The following is a 23,216-nucleotide window of genomic DNA, read 5'->3' on the forward strand; positions in this document are numbered from 1 at the left end:
TGGAGCTTATAAAGCCATCACAAGAGAACACTGGAGTCTAGCTTCATGACCTCAGTGGGGCGATGATTTCTTAGCTACGACACCAGAAGTACAGGTCACAAAAGGAAAAATGGATCAAGTGGGCATCATAAATGTTAAAAACTGTCATACTTCAAAGGACATCATCAAGAAAGTTCAAAGACAACCACGGAGTGGGAGGAAGCATTTGCAATCCTGTATCTGATACGAGACTAGTATCCAGAATGTACAAAGGCATCTCATAACTCAGAGAATAAAAGACCCAGATAAAAACAGTCCAAGAAGCTGAACAGATATTTCTGCAAAGATGCACACATGAAAAGATAGTCAAGATCACTGGTTGTCAGGGAAATGCAAGTTGAAACCACAACGAGATGCCATTTCACACCAACGAGGATGGCTAAGACAGAAGCCAGCTAACAACAGGTGTTGGCAGGGATGTGGGGAACCTGGAGCGCCCACTCATTTCTGGTGGCACTGTAAAGTGATGCAGCCCCTTTGGAAGAGACGTTGGAGATTTCTCAAAATGTTACGAAGGTACTTGTAGCACTTCCACCAGTAGATGTGTACCCAAGGGAGATGAAAACACATGTCCACACAAAAACGTGTGTGCACATGTTCGCAGCGGCATTATTCATAATAGCCCGAAAGTGGAAACAACCCCAATGTTGAATGGATCAGGTGATGGATGGATAAAGGAAATGTGGCTCATCCATAAAGTGTAATGTTATTTGGCTATAAAAATGAGTGAACAACCAATACATTCTATATCATGGATGGAATTTGAATAAAATATGCTAAATGAGAGAAGCCAGACACGAAAGCTTCAATTTGTATGATTCCATACACTTGAAATGGCCAATCCTTAGAGACAGAACACAGATCAGTGGTTGCCAGGGGCTGGGGAAGGGGAGAATGCTAGTAGGGTTTTTTGGGGGTGGTTAAAACATTCTAAAATTAGATGGTGGTAATAGTTGCACAACTCTGTGAATATACGAAAGACTGTTGGATTATGGACCCAACCATTTGCAGTTACCTAGCAAGCGGTTAGGTTTGTCTCAGAAATCTCCTGTACCCGTGATATGGTGGTTGTTATGTGGACAGTTTGGGAAGACTTGAGGAAAATCACTCTTGAATCTGTCAGGCTACAACATTTGGACTCAGAATGTCCCCTACTGTTCTTTCCACTCGCATACATTTGAACATTAGGGTCTGTGAAGCCCCGTGCTAGAATCCTAAATCTGCAAATAGGCAAAACTGGAAATGCTTGCTGACCAGCATTGGCTTTTGTTGCTTTTGGAGCATCTAATAGATGTTGAACACCTTTTGCTGATTAATGAGAACTATTCCAATGAAGAATGGCATGTTTTTGATATTTTGACATAAGGATTCACAGGACTTCAAGACAGTACAGGTGCTTCCCTCTGAGAGCAGAGAATAGAAATGGAGAGAATTCATAAGTTTAGGACCAGAGCCTTCCACCTGCCCCTTTCTTCCTCCATATATTTGTGTAATTTTGGTTTTTTGATGATATGTATTCAATATAGAAATGATGAGATGGTTAACTGATTCAAATGGGATACACCAGTTTGAGGGAAAATCCCAAAACTTTCAAGTGATTTGTTTGACTAAATTGACTACTCATAAGTAAAAATGATGAGTCTGATTGCTCTGGGAAACACAGCTACAGTTTTCCTTTCTGTAGATTTTACATTATGCACTTTCTTCCTGGTCTCCTTCCCTCCCCTTAACCAATATCTCATGGTGTGTTAACTAAAATTTAAGTAAGCACATAAATAAATGAAATAAAAATGCAAGAAGTGTATGTGTGGGGCAGCAGACACTGTGTTGGCAGGAGCAGACCCAGGTGGCGGGAGGGGTGGGGGTGCTTGTCTGAGGCCAGCCCATCTTCTGGGTCTCGGCCCCATTTGCACAATGCCAGTTGCTAGTGGCCAGCTCAGAACTCACGTCCCTGAGCTCATTAAAGGAAAGTGCTCGATCCGTTTCTCGTTCAATTGCCAGCTCATTAGAAGTGCCCCCGACTTAGCTGAGTTTACTCAATTTTTACTAGCTTTCCCCTTGGTTTTGATTAACTTTGGCGCTGTAATTGCTCAGTTCGCAGTCATCCTACGTTACGCGATCCTTAGGCGGCCAGCGTTGTGTTGCCGGGAGTGACAGGGCATCCAGCGTGCATGAGGCTCTTTGATTTACCCTCCCTGCAGCCTGTGCGGTCGGTTCTTCTGTTTACCAATTTTGTACGAGGGTGAACAGGCAGTGTGCCATGGGGAGGGGGGAGGTTCGGGCTCCTGAGTCCACAGCCCTGACCATGGGGGGGCCTCTCCTCACGGGCTTGCTGAGCACACGGTAATTTTGAGGGTGCTGTTTGTGTCAGCAGGTAGTTATCCTGACATGGGTTTTCTCATCATACGAGTACATCATTCTAGTAAATAAGCAAAGTGTGTGTGTGTGTGTGTGTGTGTGTGTGTGTTTAACGGAGAAAGGTCCCAGGAAAACAAGTGTGTGCAGCAGGAGGAGGCTGGGGAAGGTAGGGGCAGCCCAGCAGCCAAGGACCAGAAAGGAAGCGGACACAGTCACTGTCCTGCACGGGAGAGCCGGTGACAGACCGGCCGTCAAACCAGCTGCCTGGCCACCTTCCCATGTCAGCCTTAGAGCAGGACACGTCTCAGAGGAAGAGGGCAGCACGTGCTATGGGGCCGGTGCTCAGCGGATCTCCAGCAAATGGATCAGTTTCATGTCAATTAGTGAACGGCATGACGTATGGAAGAGATCAGGCTCCCTTCTGGGTCAGATACATTTGAAAATACGACTGGTGCTGTGGGCAGTAACATCTGAATCTGTTGTACGTAAAGCTCGCGGGTCGGTCGCTCTGGGCTTCTTAAAGAGAAACCTGCTTCAGGAGAATAGGCATGTTTTCCTGTACTGTGTACACAAAGTCTCTCTTCATGTATGAATGTGTCCATTTATTGTTACAATTCACATCTGTCAATCCAGCTACTTCAGTGTAGATCCTCTTATTAAGATTTACAGCCTCAATAGATGTATCCTTAAGGTTTCAAAGCGGATTATTTTCCATGATTTTGCAGTTTTCCTTGTCTAAGGAAAGTTGCTTCCTGAAGCCAAACACATCTATATAGAGTTAAAAGTAACTTCCTATTTTACCATTTGGTTTTCCGTTGAGTGTATCTGAGTTAGCCCTCTGTCCTCACCTTTACCAAATGCTTAACACCTGTCTAAAACAGCACAGTAAAACGTATTATAATTATTGCTTTCATTTCAAGTCTTTTCCCGAGTTCAGTTCTGAAATTTTAGCATGACTAGTAATCATTTGGGGTAATTGTTAAAAAGGGAGCCAAAGATATTCTGATTTGGCAAGTCTAGGCTAAGTGCCCCGTATCTGCATTTTAAAATGCGATGTCCAGGCAGATTTATGCTGGGAGTTACTGGATCACAATGGGGAAACCCATTGACCAGCTGTGAGCAATTCTCAAGGGGAAGGGTTTTATCCTGTTCACCTCTGTATATGCCTAGCACCTGGCACATCGCCTGAGGCAGCATATGCTCATTACATTCTTGTAAGATGAATCGATGGATGGATGGACGGAGGGGTGCATGGATGGATGGATGGATGGATGGACGGATGGATGGATGGATGGATGGAGGGATGCATGGATGGATGGATGGATGGATGGACAGAGGGATGCATAGATTGATGGATGGATGGATGCATGGATGAATGGATGCATGGATGGACAGAGGGAGGCACAGATGGATGGATGGATGCATAGATGGACGGATGGCTGGCTGGCTGGCTGGCTGGGTGGATACATGGAAACCACTCTCTTTGCAAGCAGGCCTGACAGTTTATAAGCCATTAGTTGAGCTATGAACAAACTTTGGCAGTCGTTTATGTCTTTTCTAAACCCTAAGGAACATTTTTGTATGTCTTAAATAAGAATAAATCAGTGCCTGCCTAAATAGGATATACTTTCATCTTTTCTTCTGATTTCAAAAGTCATCAAAGCAAAATCTGTGCATCCTGATTATCTCATTGTCTTTGCAACTAGCTCATTGCTTTGTTTATTCTGTTTTGTGCATACAAGTCAGCAATAGGTTTGCATCACAAACTGCCTTCCAAGTGCCTTAACACCGAATTTGGATTTGAATAGTACTAAATGGGTCTTCACATTGGCTGTTGTGGTTAATATGACCATTCATAGCATGTTTCCATATATCTTCGTGACAAATGTAAACATAATTAACTCTTATTCAAAAGTAATTGGGTTGTAAAATCTAGTGATTTCTAAACGTGTCCCCCATTTTAAGAAAGTCCATTATGCAAACATTCAAATTTGTGGAATGCATATAAATTCAGCACCAACTCATTTCAAAATTATTCTTTGCTTTACCACAGGATTCAGTGCAGGAGGTTTTCCAACAATGGGATTCCACAAAACATTTACAATGTTACTAATTTTGTAATAATCCGATGTCGCCCATATGGAGTGCAGCAGCCCCTCTGTTAAGGCAATTATCTCATTATCGTGGGACTCTTGAGGCTGTCTTTTATGCTCACCATGACTTTCTTAATGGGTTTCATCATGTTCGCCTTTGTTTCATCAGTGTCTTAAAGGCTTGGTGCCTAATTAATACTCTAAGCATCTAAAGGACTTTTTTTTTTTTTTGGATTCTTGCACACCTCTGTCCCTTGAGATTCCTAAAACATTGTGGGAGCCCCTCAATATTTATTAAATGGATGCTCTTGCTGTAGAAAGGCAGATAATTCTATATTATGATGTATGAGTGCCGTGTGGCTGTGGAAGGAAATGAAGGCTTTGAAGGCTCCTTGGAAATTTCTTCTTGTTATAAAGCAAGAATGACCTTTGCAACTCCACTTAGGTTCACTCCTAGTGAATTACGAGGTGTTCCTCATGGAGGAGACATTTCCTGTACTCTGCTCACCCTCCGAAGACCACAGAAGTTCTCTGTAGAAAAAATTACACCTTCTCAGTCCACCGAGGGTTACCTATGTCAGGTGAAGTTTATCACTATCCTTGGTTTCAGGAAGAATGACTCTCAGGGTGGCTCAGCTCATTACCTCTGCTCCTCAACTGCCGTTCTCAGTGGCCGTGGCCTTTGTGCTGGGTGTACAGCCTCTCTGTGCTCCCTTCTCCCCCCACGGAAACAGCACGTGGCCCGGCAGTGGGGATCCACTCAGGACGCCAGAAACCAGCAGCCAGGACATGAAATGGGGCAATTTTAGAATGAACTCAGAGAAACTTTGCTCCCTTTTTCACTTAAAGATTTGTTTGTGGGCCTTATACACAACAGAGTCGACTTTCCCAAAGTCAGTTACTGGGAGAGATAAAGAAAGAGGGTCCAGGGGCACCTGGGCAGCTCAGTCCGTTAAGCGTCCGACTCCTGATTTCAGCTCAGGTCATGATCTCACAGTTCTTGAGGTCGAGCCACATGTCTTTCTCTGTGCTGACAGCACGGAGCCTGCTTGGGATCCTTTCTGTCTCTCTCTCTGCCCCTCCCCTTCTCTCTCTCTCTCTCTCTCTCTCTCTCAAAATAACTGAATAAGTATTAAAAAAGTAGATCCGTATAGTAGATGCCTATAAGCACCTAGCACAGGGGTGTGCCTATGTGAACTTCTCTCCAAATTGAATTCCAGTCCTTGACCAAACAACCAAGCGGTGGAAAGACAAAATACTCACTGTGCTTCCCACTCAGGATTCAGACCCTGAGTGCGGACTGGTGGTGGCACAGCCGTGTCAACCACAGTGAAAGGATATGTAGGTTTTGGCTCATGTGACAGGTGAGCTGCGGGCAAGTGGTCCGTCCGGTTTCTTTGGACTGGTCAGTTCAGGGATGCCGTTGAACCTGTGTGTGTGAAGGTGGCTTGCCGTCCACCCCTCCTGCCTTCTGGCCCCTCTCCTTGTCCCCTTGGCCTCACGCAGGGGGAGCCGCGGGCAGTTAGAGGAAACCTAACACCTGCTCTGCTGTTCAGGTCCCAGTTAGCCACATGACTGTGCTCCATTGATCTCATTCCCGTTTCAAATGCCAGCAGAAGTTAGAGGGTGAGTCATGACATCTTTCAAGGTACCTGGTTAGCCTGTGGAAGGGGGAACTTACAGGGTTGGGCACGCCAGAGTCTGCTCACAGACAGGCCCGCTCCAGCCTGCGCCGGGTCTGGGGCTGACGCCAGCCTCGTCTTGGCGTTGTCTAGTGTCGCTGCGGTCCTCTGCCAGGTGGAGCGTACGTCCTGGTGTCCTGAAAAGCATCTGTTTTAAATGGGAAGGTCTCATGGAAGCCAGTCCCCATGGAGGAAGCCTGAGGGTGCCTGTGGTTCCCAACGCTGCGGGCATCTCACTGGAAAAGGGGAGTCCATCCACGGGTGATGGTCATGCCGGCTGACAACACACAGTCAGCCCACTTCCCGAGTGCAGCCTGCACATTTCAGCTGATTCCTGCACAGTCGGGCGGTCTTGGGCTCCGGGTTCACTGCTTCTGGTCCCTGGTCCCTGGTCCCTGCAGGTAGACTTCATTTTGTATCCTTCTCTCCCCATTTCCACTTTCCGTTCTTCAGATTCATGTTAGGTAAGATGTTCACTTTCACCTCCCTCCCAAATCCCTCTGTGGGGAAAGTACCGGAACAAGACAATCAGGCCCAACTCGTGGTCTGTGGATTGTCTAGAATGGTGTGGATTTTCCGTGGGGATGGCCGTGGTCCTCTGAGGAGAGCCAGCCACAGGGCAAGCCTCTGGGATGGCCCCCTGACACCCCACACTAGTGGATTTTGGGGCAGAGGTAATGGACCTCTAGGCCGAAGGAAGACAGGGCCGCCTTCCTCTGTGCTCTGCCAGTGAGTCGGTTCCAGACTCTGAAAAGGAGTGCTGGGCGGGGTCCCTGTTCCTCTGCAGGGTCCTCGGCTGCCGAGCCCCTGGCTTGCTCATCCCGATGCCCTCTTGGTCCTCGTTCATGTCCGTGTTGCCATCACCAGCAGCCTCTGCAGGGGCCCAGATTCTGGATTCAAAGCACTGTTTTCCTCTTGGGGTCCCTCTGGTTCTGGTTCCGTGGCTTCTAGCCATCTGCATGTCCCACCCTGGGACCCCCAAAGCCAGCCTGGTTGCATAATCATCTTCCTCCAGGGCTATCCCTGCTCCGCGGTGGACAATTGGATCGAATTGGGGTCTGCAGCATTGCAACAGCACACGTACTGCGGTGAGTGTCCCGCTGTACCTTCCGCTGACCAGACTCCGGAGAGCAGAGAGTGGCGGCCTGCAAGGGCAGACGTCCACGAGGGGGTCAATCAGAGCCTTCTGCCAATTCGTGTAGTGGTTTGTAAAGACACTCCATGGAGCCCCGCCTGGGTCTTCGAGGGTTTTTCTTTTCTGATGCCTTCCACCTGTACCCATCTGCTTTGCTTACAAAAGGGATTAAGAGCAGACAAAGCAAAAAAACAGCGGCCAGTCCAGGGTACGGTGGATTTGTGCCAGACTTTGAATATTTTGTGAGTCAGCACTTCCACAGGAAAGAGCTTCTCCCGCTCTGAGAAGTTGCTCTTGGCAGAGGGTGTCCTGGTGGCTGCTGAGACAGAGAGGCGTCCGTCTGTGATGGTGCCGACCCTACTCGAGATCACATGCAGATTTGATAAAAGTACTCTGAACAATAGAGCACAAGGCTGGGAAAGACCTGCTTTTGATGTAGATCCTGACCGTTTCGAAGCTGTCCCGGCAGCCTCACTTCGCCGTCCTGCATTCTGGCGGTTTCTTGGAGAGCCAGGGTCTTGATGGCCGGGGAGAAGGGGAGCACGTGGCCTCCAAGTTCTGTGGCCCAAGCGGACTGGGAATTACCCTGGGCTACAACTCAGCTAGATCCAGCCACGGCCCAGTGTCCCGAGGCTGCACGTCACGCCTTTGCAATCGGCTTGTTTTGCCTGGGACACTTCTGCCCGCTGACCCGGGACACTGACTGTTCCTCTGCTGTGCGTGTTCCAGGTTCTACTGATCACAACGGTCCTGTGTGGTTCTTCCAACCAAATTGGGCCATACAGCAGGAAAGTGCCATTTGTCAAGGATGCGGGGGCTCTGGGGGCTGTCCCACCAGGACCCTGTCCCTGTGTGCTTTCTCCTGCTCACGTGCAAATACCGCCGTTAGGGTGCAGATAGAGAGTCAGCACCTGACCCGACGTGATGTGCCCCATGTAATCACCGAGCAGCCCATGGTGCGTCCCCCCTCCCAGGGAGGTCGGCAGCCCACTCAGCCTCACACGTGGCCCCTGGCAGACCAGGACTGAAGCTCAGATGTGTGACCTCAGAGCCCCCTCGTCACCACACCGTCTCCCTGACGTTAGTGGGGGCTGGCATCCATTCCCCGCCTCCCCGCCCTGCCACCTCCCGGGTTTGTCTGCTTAGAGGTCGGGGGGAGGCTGCGATGTGGGCTCTGCCCGAGACTCGCGGGCTCTCGGCAAAGTCGGCCATCATGTGGGCACCCCAGCCTCCCTCTCACGCCTCCTACACAGCCGTCTGCATGCTGGTCTCGTCCACCGGCTGCTTGGTCTGGGCTGGATGAGAAGTTGGTTGGGAAAAGAGGGGTTTGACCACGGCCCCTCCCCATCTCTCCTGCCATTTATTATTCTGACTTTTTACTCTTTTTTTTTTTTTTTTTTGAAATTCTCTCCATCTCGAGAGCAAGATTCTCGGCTGTGTTCATGAAGGAAAGTGACCCCAACCCAGGAAATCCCCAAAGCTCTCCACTGGAATGTGGGAGGAAAATACTAAAATTTAAACCTCTCGTGTGATCGCAACAATGTTTTGCATTTTTTGCAAACACAGGATTTCAGTTTTATGTGTTCTCAGCATGGGCCAGAATTTTGGTTTTCTTTGTTTTGTGGGTCTTGGGTTTGGAGAGAGGACGGTGCGTGTGTGGTCTGTGTGGCATCCACAGTAGGGCGCACTTAGAGCTCCTTGGATCCTGGCGGCACAAGGGACCTGAGGACCACAGACACTTCCAGGTTAAACAGAAATGCCGCACACATAACACACGTGCTAGTTCAGGGCTGTTCTTGTTGCAAAGCCCTCCTCATAGAAGCCTGGTTTGGTGGGAGGAGTCCGCACGTCCCAGAAGGAACACCAGGCCCCCGTCTCACCTCCACGCCCCCCCCCCCCCCCCGCCAAGTCACTGGGCTGTGTCACTTCTGCAGGGTCTGGTGCCACGTCTATGAAATAAGGGCTGCCTCTCAAGTTCTACATCATCTGACTTACTAACCAAACCAGAAGACCAAGGCAGGACACAAAACCGTGGTTCAACTGTGAAAGAGTCACTCCTGGGTGCAGGGGTCACACATAATCCTTAGCCCTAGTGAGTGCCTGGGTCAGGGCATCCAGCACGGGAACCGGTACCTGCCGTGCGTCCAGAAGCAGGGAGAAAGGCTGGGGGGCTGGTGCTCAGCCTCCGGGAGCTTCCCAGGAGACACGGCGCCACAGGTGGGCTTGGGGCCGGGGACCCACACGAAGGGCTGCCCAGTGCCCAGCCACCGGCTCCCACTGTGCTTTTGGGCCCAACACTCCCAGTTCCTGCCCCAGGTAAGAGGCAGCGCCGACTGTGGGGATCAGAGGTAGCGAGCAGGTGCCCTGGGGGTTCCCTGGACCCATACACCAATGCCAATGCCCTAAACGCAGAGGCGTCCAGAGTCACCCCGAGGCTGTGTAAGATGGACTGGACCCTCAGGGTGCCCGAGCCTCCCCGTTTCACCACCCTCAACCCCAGAGGTGCTCACGGCAGCCCCTCCGTTGGGAAAGGTGAGGAAACGCAGAGATTTTGAATGAGTTGCCCAAGGGCACTGGCCGTGAAGGCTGTGGCTGGACCTGAATTCAAGGCTGCTGGCCCCAGAGCGGCCTGGTGCCAGTGGACCCCCACCAGGATCTAGTCTGCGATTGCATGGACCCCCTGGCCCTGCACACACCTGCCCCCTTGGGCCCGGAGCTCCAGGGGCTCCCGTGTCCTGCACCGAGCAGACTTGGTATCCTTTGCCTTCCCCACACTGTGTGTGCCTCTGGGGGCCTTTGCAGCCTGGGGTCGCCTCCCCTCCTCATGCAGTCTGTCCTTCCCTGATTCCACCACAACCAACCCCTCGTCCATTTCTCAGCACTCTGTTTCCAGCCCTCATACCCCGGTTCTCGAGCCCCAGTGGCTGCTGCAGCTCCTGATGCCACGTCCTCCCTCGGGGGCCCTTGTTCCAGGTGCGGGGACCCGACCCGATGGCCTGCAGGCCCAGCCGGCACAAAGATGTCCCCGCTGTAGGCCAGCGTGCATGCTCTCTGGAAGCCCATTTGCTCTGATTTCCCAGTCCAGATAACTGAATAAAACCCCTACCTTAAACCATGCAACCTGAGGGTCGTTTACTGAATGCTTTTCCTTTTGCTGAAACTGTCTGATGAAACACGGTTAAGACACACAGAGATGTGTGCTGCCGGCTGAAGACAGCTTTTGTCACTGTGCTCACTGTAATCCTGACCAGAGGGGATGGCTCTGAACCACAGGAAGTTTCCTTGGGGTTTGGATGGTGACTTTTGCTCTGTAGTACTTGAGTGAACTCACAATTCCACCGGGTGCACTGATTTACGAAAATGCATTTTAAAAATGTTTCATTGTGGTGCTGCTGTTACAAACCATCATTTCACGGGTCTGGGAACCTGCGCTCATCTCTCTCCAAGCTGAGATGGCCCCGCCCTCGTGTGATGGGAAGGAAAGAGGCATCCTGAACACAGGCCACTTGCCCCAGTGCTGGGGGGACCGGGGCAGACACTGCGTTTCACTGGAAATACAGCCATAGAGGGAAGAATCGATGACTGAGACGTGACGCAGGGCTGAGTGTGACCCCACCTGTGCACTGCATCGTGTTCCCGGGAGCTTGAGGCCAGTACAGACATGGGCGCTTGGGGACACAGTGTGTGAACAGGTTTGCAATTCAGAGAGGCAGGCGGGCGTCTGAGGGCTGCTTGCCGGCCATGGGACACGCTCCCTGCTGGTATCGCCACTCCCCAGCCCGACTGTGGGCCAAGGGCTCAATGTCTTGTGTCTCGGTGTCCTCATCTGTGCAACAGGACATGGTAGCACTGTCTCCGAGGACGTTATGAGGCTCAAATGTGCTGTTGTAAGTCAGGTGCCAACAACCATGCGGTGCCTGGTGAGTGTCAGCTCCTAATGTCACTGCCGTATCAGCCGCACCAGCAGTGTTAATCGTGGCCGAGGAATAGCAAGACAAATGGGGAAGGTTGGTTTAGAGACTGCAGAATTAATCAACAGTCATATTAACTGTATTTGGAAATGTCAAACACAGTGCTGGGAACGTTTAAGCTCACACGTTACTTAACTCTTACTGAAGTTGCGCTGAACTTGTTTCAGTAAGAGGTGAGATGGTGGAGGCTATGGTATAAACACAGGTCTCACGTTGCACATACATTGTGCAAGGTGCATCGCAGGAACGCGTGTTGCATGGGCGTTGCACATACGTTGTGCAAGTGTGCACCACACAGTATACGTTGTATATAGTTGCACATCGCATACGCATTGTGCAAATGTATAAATGTGTTGTTAACAAAGCCTTCAGCACTCTCATCAAGGAGAGAATTTTAGAAGAGTTTTCCATGTGCAATATGACAGGGAGGTGACCTGTCAATATAGTTCTCTGGAAACAAGGAAATGAAGAAGGTTAAGCCAAGTTCAGGGCCGGCTGGGCACGCAGGAGCGTGTCTTCCTTCTATAAAAGGCTGCCTTTTTCTTCTCGCGGACCATGGGAGGGTGTGTGTGGTCACAAAACCCAGACGGCTGTGTAGTCACACCTCAGCCCTGGGCACGGGGTCTTAGAGCAGGAGGAGAAGAATTCCAGGGAGGCAGACAGGCTTCTGGGGCCTTCTGGGGCAGCACGACGTCCTGGTGATGCTGAGTACTAGAGGTTTAGACCCAAAGCTGACGCTTTGAGGCTCCAGAGACTGGGGTCATCTCAGGGCACGTTGATGGAAAATAACAGAGCTTCACAAGGGCCTCATGCTCCTGGTGACTGGGGTCCATGACGTCTACCTGCTCAGGGCACGAGTCCGACCCAGGAGAGTGGACACAGAGAGCAGAGTTTGTCTGGGGGGACTCTTAGGTGGTGATCCTGTGAGGCCCCTTCTCAGGAAGGCAACACGATTCTGGGTAAAACAGCAGTGTGGTCTCCCTACTCTTGCCTCCCTCAGTCTCCCTGCTCTTGCCTCCCTCGGTCTCCCCCCTCTTGCCTCCCTCATCTCTTCTCAAACAAAATACCGACAAAGCACCTTCAGAGCTTACGGAACGAGCATTTACCGCAGACCAGCCACCTAACAGAAGGTCCAGGTCTCCCTTGGTGCACGGTAGTGAGACCCAGAGCGGCCTGGCGGGAAGGGCCGGGCCCTAAGTGATGCCCAGCGTATGTTGCATACTCAGACTGCTGCAGCGAGCGAGACCTCACTCTGGCTGCTTCTGGGTCCACGTCAGAACTTTTACAGTTTTAGCATCAGTGACACTAGACGGTGATCAGGAACACACGTGAATGAAGGGTTCCGTGGCAGACCAAGGTTCTGCATGGCACGGGGGCACTGACACTAACCCATGCTGTCCTGCCCTGTGTCAGTGCTGGTCACCTGCATGGGCATCCCCAGAAGACATGTTCACCAGTGAATGGGAACGGACACTACTTTTTGGCTGGCGGGGACTGTGGTATCCGAGGGGCGGACAGAGTCCTGGTCACAGTGTCCCCAAGTGAGACCCTGGCGTATCAGGCTTCTCTGTGCCCTGAGAGGGACAGGGAGTGTGCAAGTAAGACAACTGGTGGCCACAGACATGCCCTCCTCCCACCCAGAGCCTCTGTCCACAGCACCTCATTTTATATTCTCTGCTGCTTCTCCGTTGCAAGTAGGGCTGCCTGAGTTTGTAGTGGATGAAACCACAGGACGTCCAGGTGCATTTGAGTGTCAGGTAGACGGCACATACTCTGTCCACGTAAGCGTTGTTGCTGAATTTTACCTGCCGGCCCCGAACTCAAGCAGACGTCACCTCTGTTCTAAAAGCTGGACCTACCGCGAGTGACCTGTGTCCTCCCTGCCCGCTGTGTGCATTTGAGTGTCCTCGAGGCAAAAAGAAGACGTCCCAAAGAACTGAGCCTCTGTGTCTGAATCACCGCGATAACACCAAGACAAGCTAGTGGTCATCGGGCGCTAGAAAACAGAGCTGCATGGAGGTCGGATTCCTTGGTGGGGAAAACAGCTTTTGCTAAACGTCTGGAATGTGACACGAAGGACAGACATGTTTCTCCTACCTTTGCACAAACTGCTGGTGGGCGTCTTTCTCTCTGGAGGTGGAATCACACAAGACGTGTATATGTACATCCTGCACGTGCAGTGTGTGTGTGTGTGTGTGTGTGTGTGTGTGAGAGAGAGAGAGAGAGAGAGAGAGGGAGAGGGAGAGGGAGGGGGGAGAGGGAGGGGAGAAAAGGGAGGGGAGGGGCGGGAGAGGGGAAGGGGGAGAGGGAGAAAGAGGGAGATGTAGAGATCACTGATTTTGCTCTGAGTCAAAAAAGTGGGTTCATCTTGACCGGTTGGCTGACCTGACTAAAGCCATTAACGAAAACTGGACGTGATCATGTTTCTGCGTCAATTTTATAATTTCTCAGTGTTGGGACAGAGGACAGTGTCAGCCTGTCCTCTTCTGTACCTGTCTCTTTGCTGTGTCTCTGGTGTCTTTCCACATCTCGCCTGGAATCCATCACCATGTCTGATTGGAAGGGAACGTGCTTGTCTCCACTGTAGGGATGCTTGGTGATAAGGTCATATCCTATTTATTTGAGATGGTAAAGACCAACGTTCTTTGCATACGGACTCTGCATACACATTTTACATTGTTAGTAGTTGCATTCCCAAATACAAACTCATAGTACCCGAATCAAATACGTGTTCCTGGGCCTCACCTGCAGCCTGGGAAGGGGAGGGTGGCCGTGCTGCCTGGGGCCACCATGGGTGTCCATTCAGAACGGCCCCTCCCCCCACAAGGGTTTTTGCAGCAAAACAAAATTGTTGTTTTAATCTATGAAAAGGCATCCAAGGAACTGTTCCCCCTTTGGGAAATGACTGGTTCAGAAAGTGAACTCGGTGTGCGACTGGGGAGCAGGGGTGTGTGGACAACAGGTTTAGGGCCGAGCTGCAGAAACCGGAGCAATTGGGTTGTGGTGTTCTTGGGTGCAAGACTGGTTCTTGCCGAGTCCCGGGCATGCTGTGATGCCAGCATGGTCATTCCTGACCCAGCTCCCCAAGCAAAACGGTGTTGGGGGAGGTCATTTGTCTCCTGGTACAAACTCCTCTTGAGACATAATGACGACTTTACAGTGGCTCTGCTGTGATGAGCCCCATGACACTGACCTCACACAGCAGAGCCGTGGAGAAGCCCCCGCCCCATCCTGCGACCAGAAAAGGGGCCGGTGACTGTGTTGATGCAGGCGAATGGCTGGGTACCGTGGCACTGAGTCTTTTATCTCACGATGGCTACTGAGACGTGTTTTCTCTCGGAGTATGGCCCCTGTTCACGTGGGCTGGCTCCTTAGGGGACTGAGGACAGAGTGACAAAAAGGCTGAGTGGGTGGGTTGGGGTCAGGTCAGCTGGTGGTGTAGTAAGCCGGTTTGTTCTGCCTTGAGTGTCAGTGTGTAGCATTCTCTGTAATGTTAGTGGTTGACAGATCGCTGTAGTCAGACTGCTTGTGACCCCCTCCCCAAGTTCGTGTGGGACACCTAACCCCCAAGGTGATGATGTCAGGAGGCAGGGCCTCTGGGAGGTGATGAGGTCATGACGGTTGAGCCGACTCGATGGGATTAGTGTCCTTGTGAAGGACACCCCGGGGAGCCCCCTCACCACCACCCCCAGGTGAGGACACCGCGAGAAGCGCTGTCTGTGAACCAGGAGGAGATTCCTCACCAGACATGGAATCTGCCGGCTCCTGGACCTTGCCCGCCAGCGCCACGAGGCTAAATTTGTTGCCTATTAACCACCCTACGAACGGTATTCTGTTACAGCAGCCTGAATGCACTGACTTTTATGAGAATCCCAGATTGGTGAATTTCACCCGTACGTTTCCCACATCAGGTGGAAATCATCCCAGGCACGTGCCTGTCCTCCCTCGCAGCTCTCACCGACCACACCTGTCCACGTGGTTGCACAGGTATCTGCCTGTCTTTTATAACCCACCTGTACCAGAACTAGCACCGGAGTTGAGATCACCTCGTCTGGATGCTTCAAGTGGAAGAGAGACACTGGGTTCCCTGACACACAGGGCTTTTGGGGACGGCGGTGGTGAGAGACAGCATGTAGGTCGAGCAGGTCGAGGATGAGGGGCGGCGGCTGGTGCTGATGGCTGTCGGGCCCCGTACCTTCTGGCCATTCCTGCAAGCCTCAGGGGAAGTCCCCGGGGACCCCGGGTCAGCTGCTTGGCTGAGTTCTTTAGCTTAGGGTCTCTTTGGCCAGAACTGTGCTTCTACGACGGGTCCTGGGCCACCTTGGGGCTCCTGGGCCAGCCAGGGCCTGCATGTGGGGAGGTCAGACCTTAATCCCACTCCCCAGGGGACAATAGGAAAATAGCTGAGAAACTGAAATCCTGTCAGATGGGACAGCCACGTGGAAACGAGACAACACCTTGCTGTCCTGACTCCAAGAAGGTCACTTGGAGTCCAGAAGCGATCCTTTCTGCCTCTGGGACATGCAGAGCTCTAGGACTCTGTTCAGGCGTCTGTCTGGAATTGCCCCGGGCTGCACCCATGGCCTACCGCAAGGCTGGCACTGGCTGGCCCGTGTCGCGTCCCCCAGAGCCGAGTGGCAAGGACACGTGGGCACCTGCTGCTGTTTTTGGGTGTCCTTGGGTAAACCAGCTAGACAGCATTAAGCCGTTTCAAAGCCAAGTGCATATGATTTCCATAGCTATCTGTTTTTAATTTAAGCCTATTTAAAACTTGAGGGCCCCTCTATAGCTAATTTGTTACAGCAATATTAACGGTTTCACATGACAGTGGTTAGGATGCCACTCCTATTGAGTAAGATAGATTTGCGGGAGCAGGAGATCAGAAAAACAATCTGTGAAGTGGCCAGAGGCGGCTGGGGGTCACCTTGGGGTTTGGGAGAAGGACGGCGCGTTTGCGCAAACGTGCTATTAGCGTCCCGCAGTGCAGCTGTTGAGGAGCCAGTAACAGCCCCCCTGGCCTCATTCCGCGGCTAATTCTGGGGGCAGATTCCGTGAGATGGGATCGCGGACTGCAGCTCGGATCCAAATTTGCTGTAAAATGCTCCAACTTAAAAAGTAATTGTTCCTTTCCATCGGGTTATAAATTCCCATGGTTTCTCCCCTCCCCCACAGTGATCGCTGCATACACGGGAGCAAAGCAGGGTGTGGTTAGTGGGTCCCTGAAAGGATCCCCCCAGAGGGCGTGGCAGGGACCACGCACCTGCGTGAACAGTTTTAAGTTACTCCCCCTCTTCCTCTGTGGGCAAGACACACGGCTGACACCACCACAGTCTGACATGGAAATGAAAAACAAAACAAAATAAAATGAGGGGGATCCTCGAGTGTGAAGGAGAAGCTGACCCAAAGTCAGGAACCGCGTTTGTTTCCACCCGAGGGTGCTTCCTGGTGTCCCTGTAACTTTCTCTCGCGCTCCCTTTATGGCCATCCCTGTTTACTCACTCTCTTCTCCACGGTGGGAGAGACGCCTTTCTGATGGAATCTGGTGCTTTCCTGAGTCACCTGTTTTCATGCTGGGGCTAGGAAGCAAAGACCGGAGAGAGATGGAGATTTTGTGATTTTATCTTGTTTTATGATAATGTTTCCAGGGAATGAGTATTCACAGATCCTCCTTGACTTGACGATGGGTTATGTCCCGATTGAGGGACACCGGAGCCGAATGGCAGTGTGGGTGTGGAGGAGTGTAGTTGTCTACGCGTCGACTGTTACTGTCATGATCGAGGGGCTGGCTGCGAGCCACTCACGAGAGAGGATCGTCCTACATGCCGCTGCCCGGGACAAGATCCAAATTCAAAGAATGGTTTCTACTGAATGAATACCGCTTTTGCACCATTGTCTAAACATCATTAAGTCAAACCGTCTTAAGTTGGGGACCATCTGTATGTGTCAACACAGTGTCATTATCACTTCCTATCTCGTTAACGCAGGGGAGTCCTGTAGGCCAGGAAAATGGGAAGAGTCGGGCCGGCTGGCCTAGCTACCTCCTGGTCTGCATCGGTTACCCTTATCAACTGATATTTGCAGAGTGCACAATCTGTGCACCAGTGTGGGTGTTATGGACTGCTCCCCCAGTTCAGTTAGGTCTGTACTGTGTTCTAGAGAATTTAATGAAGTCTTGATCTCAGCCCTGTGGATAAGAGACCAAAGCCAGATCTCGCGGAAGTGAAAGAAGAAAACTAGCCCAGTTCTGAGAGATGCCCCCCACAAAGGAATGGGTGAAAATCAGATCCTGGAGAAATCAACACCTACGATTTTAATCTTCACTGAGAATGTTGCTCTTCAGAACTTCCTCCTTCGAAACGGAGTGGAACCAAGTGCCACTTTCCCTTCCTCCTTCGAAACGGAGTGGAACCAGTGCCACTTTCCCTTTCTCCTTCGAAACGGAGTGGAACCAGTGCCACTTTCCCTTTCTCCTTCGAAACGGAGGTGGAACCAGTGCCACTTTCCCTTTCCCTTCCTGGTGGACAGTGACATGACGTCCCACACCTCTGGCAAGGTCGGTATTTGCTCCAGACAGGCTCCCTTCAGGTCTTCAGCAGAGGGGTGTGAGGAAGCTATGCTCACCCAGACTTGTCTTGAGGTCAGAGCAAACCTCCAGCCGGCCCAGCCCGTCCTGTGTGGTCCTGCTTTCTGGGCTCAGGCTGGAGCAGAGCCGCGAAAAGGTTGGAGCGGTGCAGGTGAGCCGACCTACCTTCGTGGGAATCAGAAGTTCAGGGGCCAGCTTGATGGGTTTTTACAGTGGGACCCACCGTGGCGTTTAAGCACGCTACCCACATGGCTCCATGTGCTATCTCGTTTGAATTTTCCCTCGTTGTGGGTCACTGTGAGGGAGCGCCCGTCAGAGTGTTCATGGCAGACGGAGACTTTGTGAAAGCCTTCAACAGAGACTCGGTTTGTCATCTGTTCACCCAAGACCACCCTGTGTGGGACAGAACCTCGAAACTGGGCCGGGAACGTTGAATGCTGATGTTGACACCCAGTTCTAAAATTGTCACTCTAGCAGTGAGCGGGGCCACCGTCCTCCCCGTGGGCTTGGGCAGGGTCCTTATGGCTCAGTGTCAGGGCACCTGCCTTTTCCGGAAGTCTGGCTGGGCCTGGGGCTGCCGGCTTGCTCTCCTGCACAGATGCTAACAGCACAGCTAGGGAAAAAAGGGTTGTGCCTTTGGGGACCTGGAGCCCCAGGACCGGGGGAAGCAGGCTGTATGGACAGCATCGGGCAGCGCAGGAGAGCAGAGCAGGACTTACAGGGATTCTTGGGATCTTTTCCTGAAGTAAAGATCAGTCCAAGAATCCAGGCCACATCCAAGACAGGATTCGGATTCAATAAAGCCACTGATGGTGACTGGTCCTGAGTCCCCCGGCCGGCTCAGCCCCACCCAGCCCCGGGGTGCAGGGGCGAGGCGACAGGTAATGAGCCTGCGAGATGGCGGTGCCTGGGGTGTGATGGATGGCCCGCAACCCTCACGCTGCTCCGCGCCCTCCATCATCCAGTCGGGGTGGTTAGCAGACTGTCAGAGAAAAATAATTTAGCGGCCGTGGCTTTAACTGATGTGCTGCATTCTGGGGTCAAATGACTGTTACAAAGCAGTGGTGCTGCCTGGTTCTTCCGTCTGAGCGCTCGGGGTTGACAACATGAAGAAGAAGGCGTCGCGGTCAGAACTCACTGACACCCTTCAACCTTCAGCGGGGCCGGTGCAGCGGCCACAGAGGGAGGGGGACGGGGAGAACGGCCAGGCCGGCGGAGGCCCGCGGGGGGGCCCGGCATGGGGGGCCTCCTCAGAGAAGGTGGCTGGGAGACACAGGCCATGGCCAACATCACAGCAGCCTGGGGCTCACGCAGGCCGCAGAGGGCACAGCGGCTTCCTTGGGTATTGTTGGCGAGTTTAAGTGACGAGTGGAGACACAGGACAGGAGGGAACAAAGGACACAAACCAGCAGGAGTGCAGAAGACAGGGAGCAAGATGCAGCCCCTCCCTCCCTCGGAGACGTGGGGGGACTCACAGGGATGCCCAGCTGCTTTGCAAACACCCGTGTTTACTTGGACGGTGTGTTACTTGAGGGTAGGTCGCAAGACAAGGCAAGGTTACAGTCTAAACGCCCCCAACTGGCCTCCTACAACGTGCAGCAAGTATCTGAAAACCAAAGGACGGGATCAAGGGCAGAGGGAGCAGAGAAACAGGAATATCTCGCTCAGCAGTCTCCCTCTGTCTCTCTACCCCGCTGTGGGGGGCAGGCCACGGCCGGAGCAGGCCCCTGCCACCCTGTGCCCTGCAGCCGCTAAGGGTCAAAGACTGACGGATGAGTGAGTGAGTGAGTGAGTGCCTGCCCCGGCGTGATTCTGCTCTAGGGTCTTTCCCGCAGCCATTTGCTCTGATGGCTGTGCAGCCCCTGGTGCTCCCTGGGGAGCACACGCCTGGTCCCCCGGGTACGGCGGACTCTGTTCCGGATGCTGTGATGGGGGGCATGGTGGTCCCAGCGGTAACTCAGGTACACGGGGCCCACTCTGCGCTCACACTGGCCTCTGTGCTTTCTAACTGCGTGAAGCACATCTGTCCTCGGTTGATGCTGAAGCCAATACAGACACCGTCCTGTATCCAACACACATGGGACACCCACAAGTCCCCAGAGTGGTGACAGGAAGGGTGATTTGCATAAATAAGCACTTTCAAGACTTGGAGGGAAGAGGTTGTTACAAAATCACAGATAGACAGTTCCCGACACACGGACGGCGCCACAACATATTCCCCGAATGAGCGACCCAGTGTTGCAGAAACGGCAAGGTTGTGGCCGTGACGCGGGCGTGAGCCCCCTCTCCCTCCCCGAGCTCTCCGCTTCCCGCCAGCCCCTGGACTCAGCCCCTGCACCTCTGTCTGGCCTGGCCGGGGGCCCCGACTGGCATCACCCGGGCGAGATGAGCCACGTTCGCGGGGCTTTCTGCAGGCCCCCAGCTGGAGGCCCCCCCCCCCCCCGGACCCCACCTGGCGCACACATCACGCTGCCGCGCTCACTGCAGTGACCTGTCGCTAACCCTCTCCCCGGGGAGGGCCCGCTGCGGCCCCTCATGGGTGGCATGGCCATCTCCAGGGTGATCTGCTACCTGCTCCGGGAGCGTGGACACTCTCTTCACACTCACACGACCCGCTCTCTCCAAAGGCCTGCAAATCGCTCCTAACAATGATGTGGGGGGCGGGGGGCCCGCCAGTGATGGGAGCAGAGGAGAGGAGTCTGCCCGCCACCCGGCCTCCTGGCTTCAGAAGACGGCCGCCTGTGGCAGCACCTGAGAGGCTCACCTGGGGCAGGAGCTGACCTCTACTCCTGCTGGGGACGTGGCCCGGCAGCCGGATGTCGAAGAGGGCCTGGAGGGCGGCCCGCGCCGCCTGGCCCTTGGCCAGCTTCTTGCTGCGTCCTGAGCCCTCGAACGTCCTGCCGTCCACGCACACGGCCATGACGAAGCTCTTGGCCCGCTGCTTCTCGGCCGGCTCCGCGAGGCACACGTAGCGCAGGCCGGAGCGCAGCTTGTTCAGCACGACCACGGGGTTCCTGTCGCCCGGGGCCGCAGGGCCCACCAGATCCAGCGGGTGGCAGAGGAGCCGGCCCCGCGGGCAGGCCGTGGCCAGGAGCCCGGGGTCGGCGGGCCGGCGGCCGGGGAAGGCCTCGCTGGGGGCGGCGGGCGCGAACTCCTTGAACAGCGTGTCGGGGAAGTCGGCCTGGTCGGAGGTGAAGTCCGTGGATGGCCCGGCGCCACCGCCCATGGCCAGCTGGGCCTGGCAGGCGTTGGGGAACTGCACGAAGGACCTCAGCGCCAGCTCGGCCGCCCGCATCTTGGCTTTCTTCTTGGTGGGCCCCGTGCCCTCGAAGGTGAGCCCGTTGACCTCCACGGCCACGGCGAAGACGGGCGCGTGCACGGGGCCGGTCTGGGACACCATGCGGTACTGCAGGCCCGGGCGTAGGTCGTGCAACTGCACCAGCGCGTTCTTGGGCGCCACGGACCACGAGAGCTTCCTCCAGACGAGCTGCAGGGGGCACAGGTGGCCGCCGTTGCCCTCCTCCAGAGGCCTCTTCCGCTTCACGCCGGGCGTGCCGCCTCTGGCCCTGTCACTGGCGGCCAGGGGCCTCGCCTCCCAGTTGCTCACGCGGTTTTCCTTCACGTCCGCGCTGCTGGTACCTGCGGGCGAGAAAGACAGCTGTGACCCAGGGCCCTGGCGGCTGGCCACCGACGTCAGACGGTACCGCTGCAGCCGCCAGCAGGACAGCCGGCTGGGGACTCGCGCTCGGCCCGGGGCCCGGGGAGGGGGTTGTGTGGACGTGGGGGCCGCTCGCCAGGAGGGAAGGGCCCGCGTCCCGGGCGGTTCTTGCGGAGAGGCATTTCTGAGAAGGAGGTGCCGGTGGGCCCGCGAGGCCTCCAGGCTGCGGCCGGCTGCCCGCCCTGGGCACGGACGCCGTGCCTGTCTCCCCAGGCCGCCCCAAACCAACCAAACAGGCGTCCCCTTCCTCCTACGGGCTTTGGGCAATGCTGAGGGTCAGGGCGGCCTTTCCTGCCGAGGGCGGTGGTGGGCGAATTGTGGTGCCGTCATTCAAGGGAAGGCCATGTGGCACTTGCACTTAATCAACTACGTGTGTATGCGTCCACGTAGGTGACTGAGAAACGGGTTAGATGACGCAAACTAACGCGTAGAGCGAGGACAGCACCAGATTTTGCAGACACAGACCTTATACACTGTTTGTGGAATCACACATAGGGGGTAAAGGTTAGAGACTTCCCACCTTCCCCGAGACACAAGGACGGAAAATGGATGTGGGCTCACAGGGTGGCTTCCTTTGTGTCTATGGTGTTCCCTTTTCCCCTTTCTTTCTTTCCTTGCAGGAAATGGTGGGAAGTAAATTTGGCGAAACCATCCCTTGCTAACTGTGGGTGGTGGATGGGATGCGTGTAATGGTGACTTAACTTCCGTGGCCTGGCCTTCTTGGACCCCTCTCAGCCCAGACAGCTGTTCCGTGTGGGACGTGTGCCACTTCGGGACCACAGGACGAGGTCCCCACTGCTCCAGAGACAAGGGCGCTTCTGGGGTGCGGACCCCTCAGGTCTCGTCACAAATCCTCAGGGGATGGTGGTGGCGAGCGGTGCAGTTACCTTTCACGGAGGCCCCTCACACCTTCACTTTGCTGCCTTTCTTATTCCTAAAACCCACCCTGGGTGGGGTCGTGGCACCAGTTTCTAGAAGAAACGAGGCTCAAAGAGGGAAATGCTTGCCCTGGGCTAGTTGGTGGAGATGTGAGCACATCCTGGGAATGTCTGTCTAATGCACGGGTGGTTTCACAGAAACAGAATCGTCCCACCATTTTCTCAGCCCTCTCGCAGGGCACCTGCGCTGGGCTCTCCAGGAGGTGGGAGGGAGTTATCGAAGGCCATCGGTTTGGACAGACGCGGGGGCCACGCACGGCCCTTGAAGGCTTCCCCGGAGTCAGGAGTGGGTTTTTTCTCATTAAGCACGCGGAGATGAGGGGGGATTTTTACAGCTGGCTCACAGCCTACGGACAGACGCCCAGCGGGTTCCCCTCAGTCCTGCCCCAGAAGGCGAGCAGCGGTAAGAGCTGTAGATTCCGTGACCTTGCCCTCGAGGCGTCCTGGCAGAGAAAAGGCAAAGCAGTGCAGCCTGCCAGCCTGGGTGGGGGGGAGGGGGTGCCCTCGGGTTCCTGTGTGGCCCCCCCCAGTGCTCCCTAGCCAGCCTGCACCATTAGCCTTTCCTGGAGCCGTTCGCTTCTACGAGGTGCTAGGTCTGCACAGGTAACTTTGCTCCAAGGCTGGACACGGTGGGTTTTGTAAGTTAGAGGTGGGTGGCATCTATTTACTGTCTATTTTGGTAGAAATAACTACCTTCCA

General features: G+C 53.8%; 1 protein-coding gene across 1 annotated transcript in view; it reads right to left on the minus strand.

Moving 5' to 3' along the window:
• The window catches only part of ADARB2 (adenosine deaminase RNA specific B2 (inactive)), a 139,287-nt gene that overhangs the window by 101,476 nt on the left and 14,595 nt on the right, over window positions 1-23,216 (minus strand). Inside the window, exon 4 of the mRNA XM_030321231.1 lies at window positions 20,626-21,500. Coding sequence (XP_030177091.1) covers window positions 20,626-21,500 — 875 coding nt within the window. The remainder of the gene's footprint in view (window positions 1-20,625; window positions 21,501-23,216) is intronic.

This window comes from Lynx canadensis, chromosome B4 (genome assembly GCF_007474595.2).
Source record: "Lynx canadensis isolate LIC74 chromosome B4, mLynCan4.pri.v2, whole genome shotgun sequence".
In the NCBI taxonomy this organism is placed as follows: Eukaryota; Metazoa; Chordata; class Mammalia; order Carnivora; family Felidae; genus Lynx; species Lynx canadensis.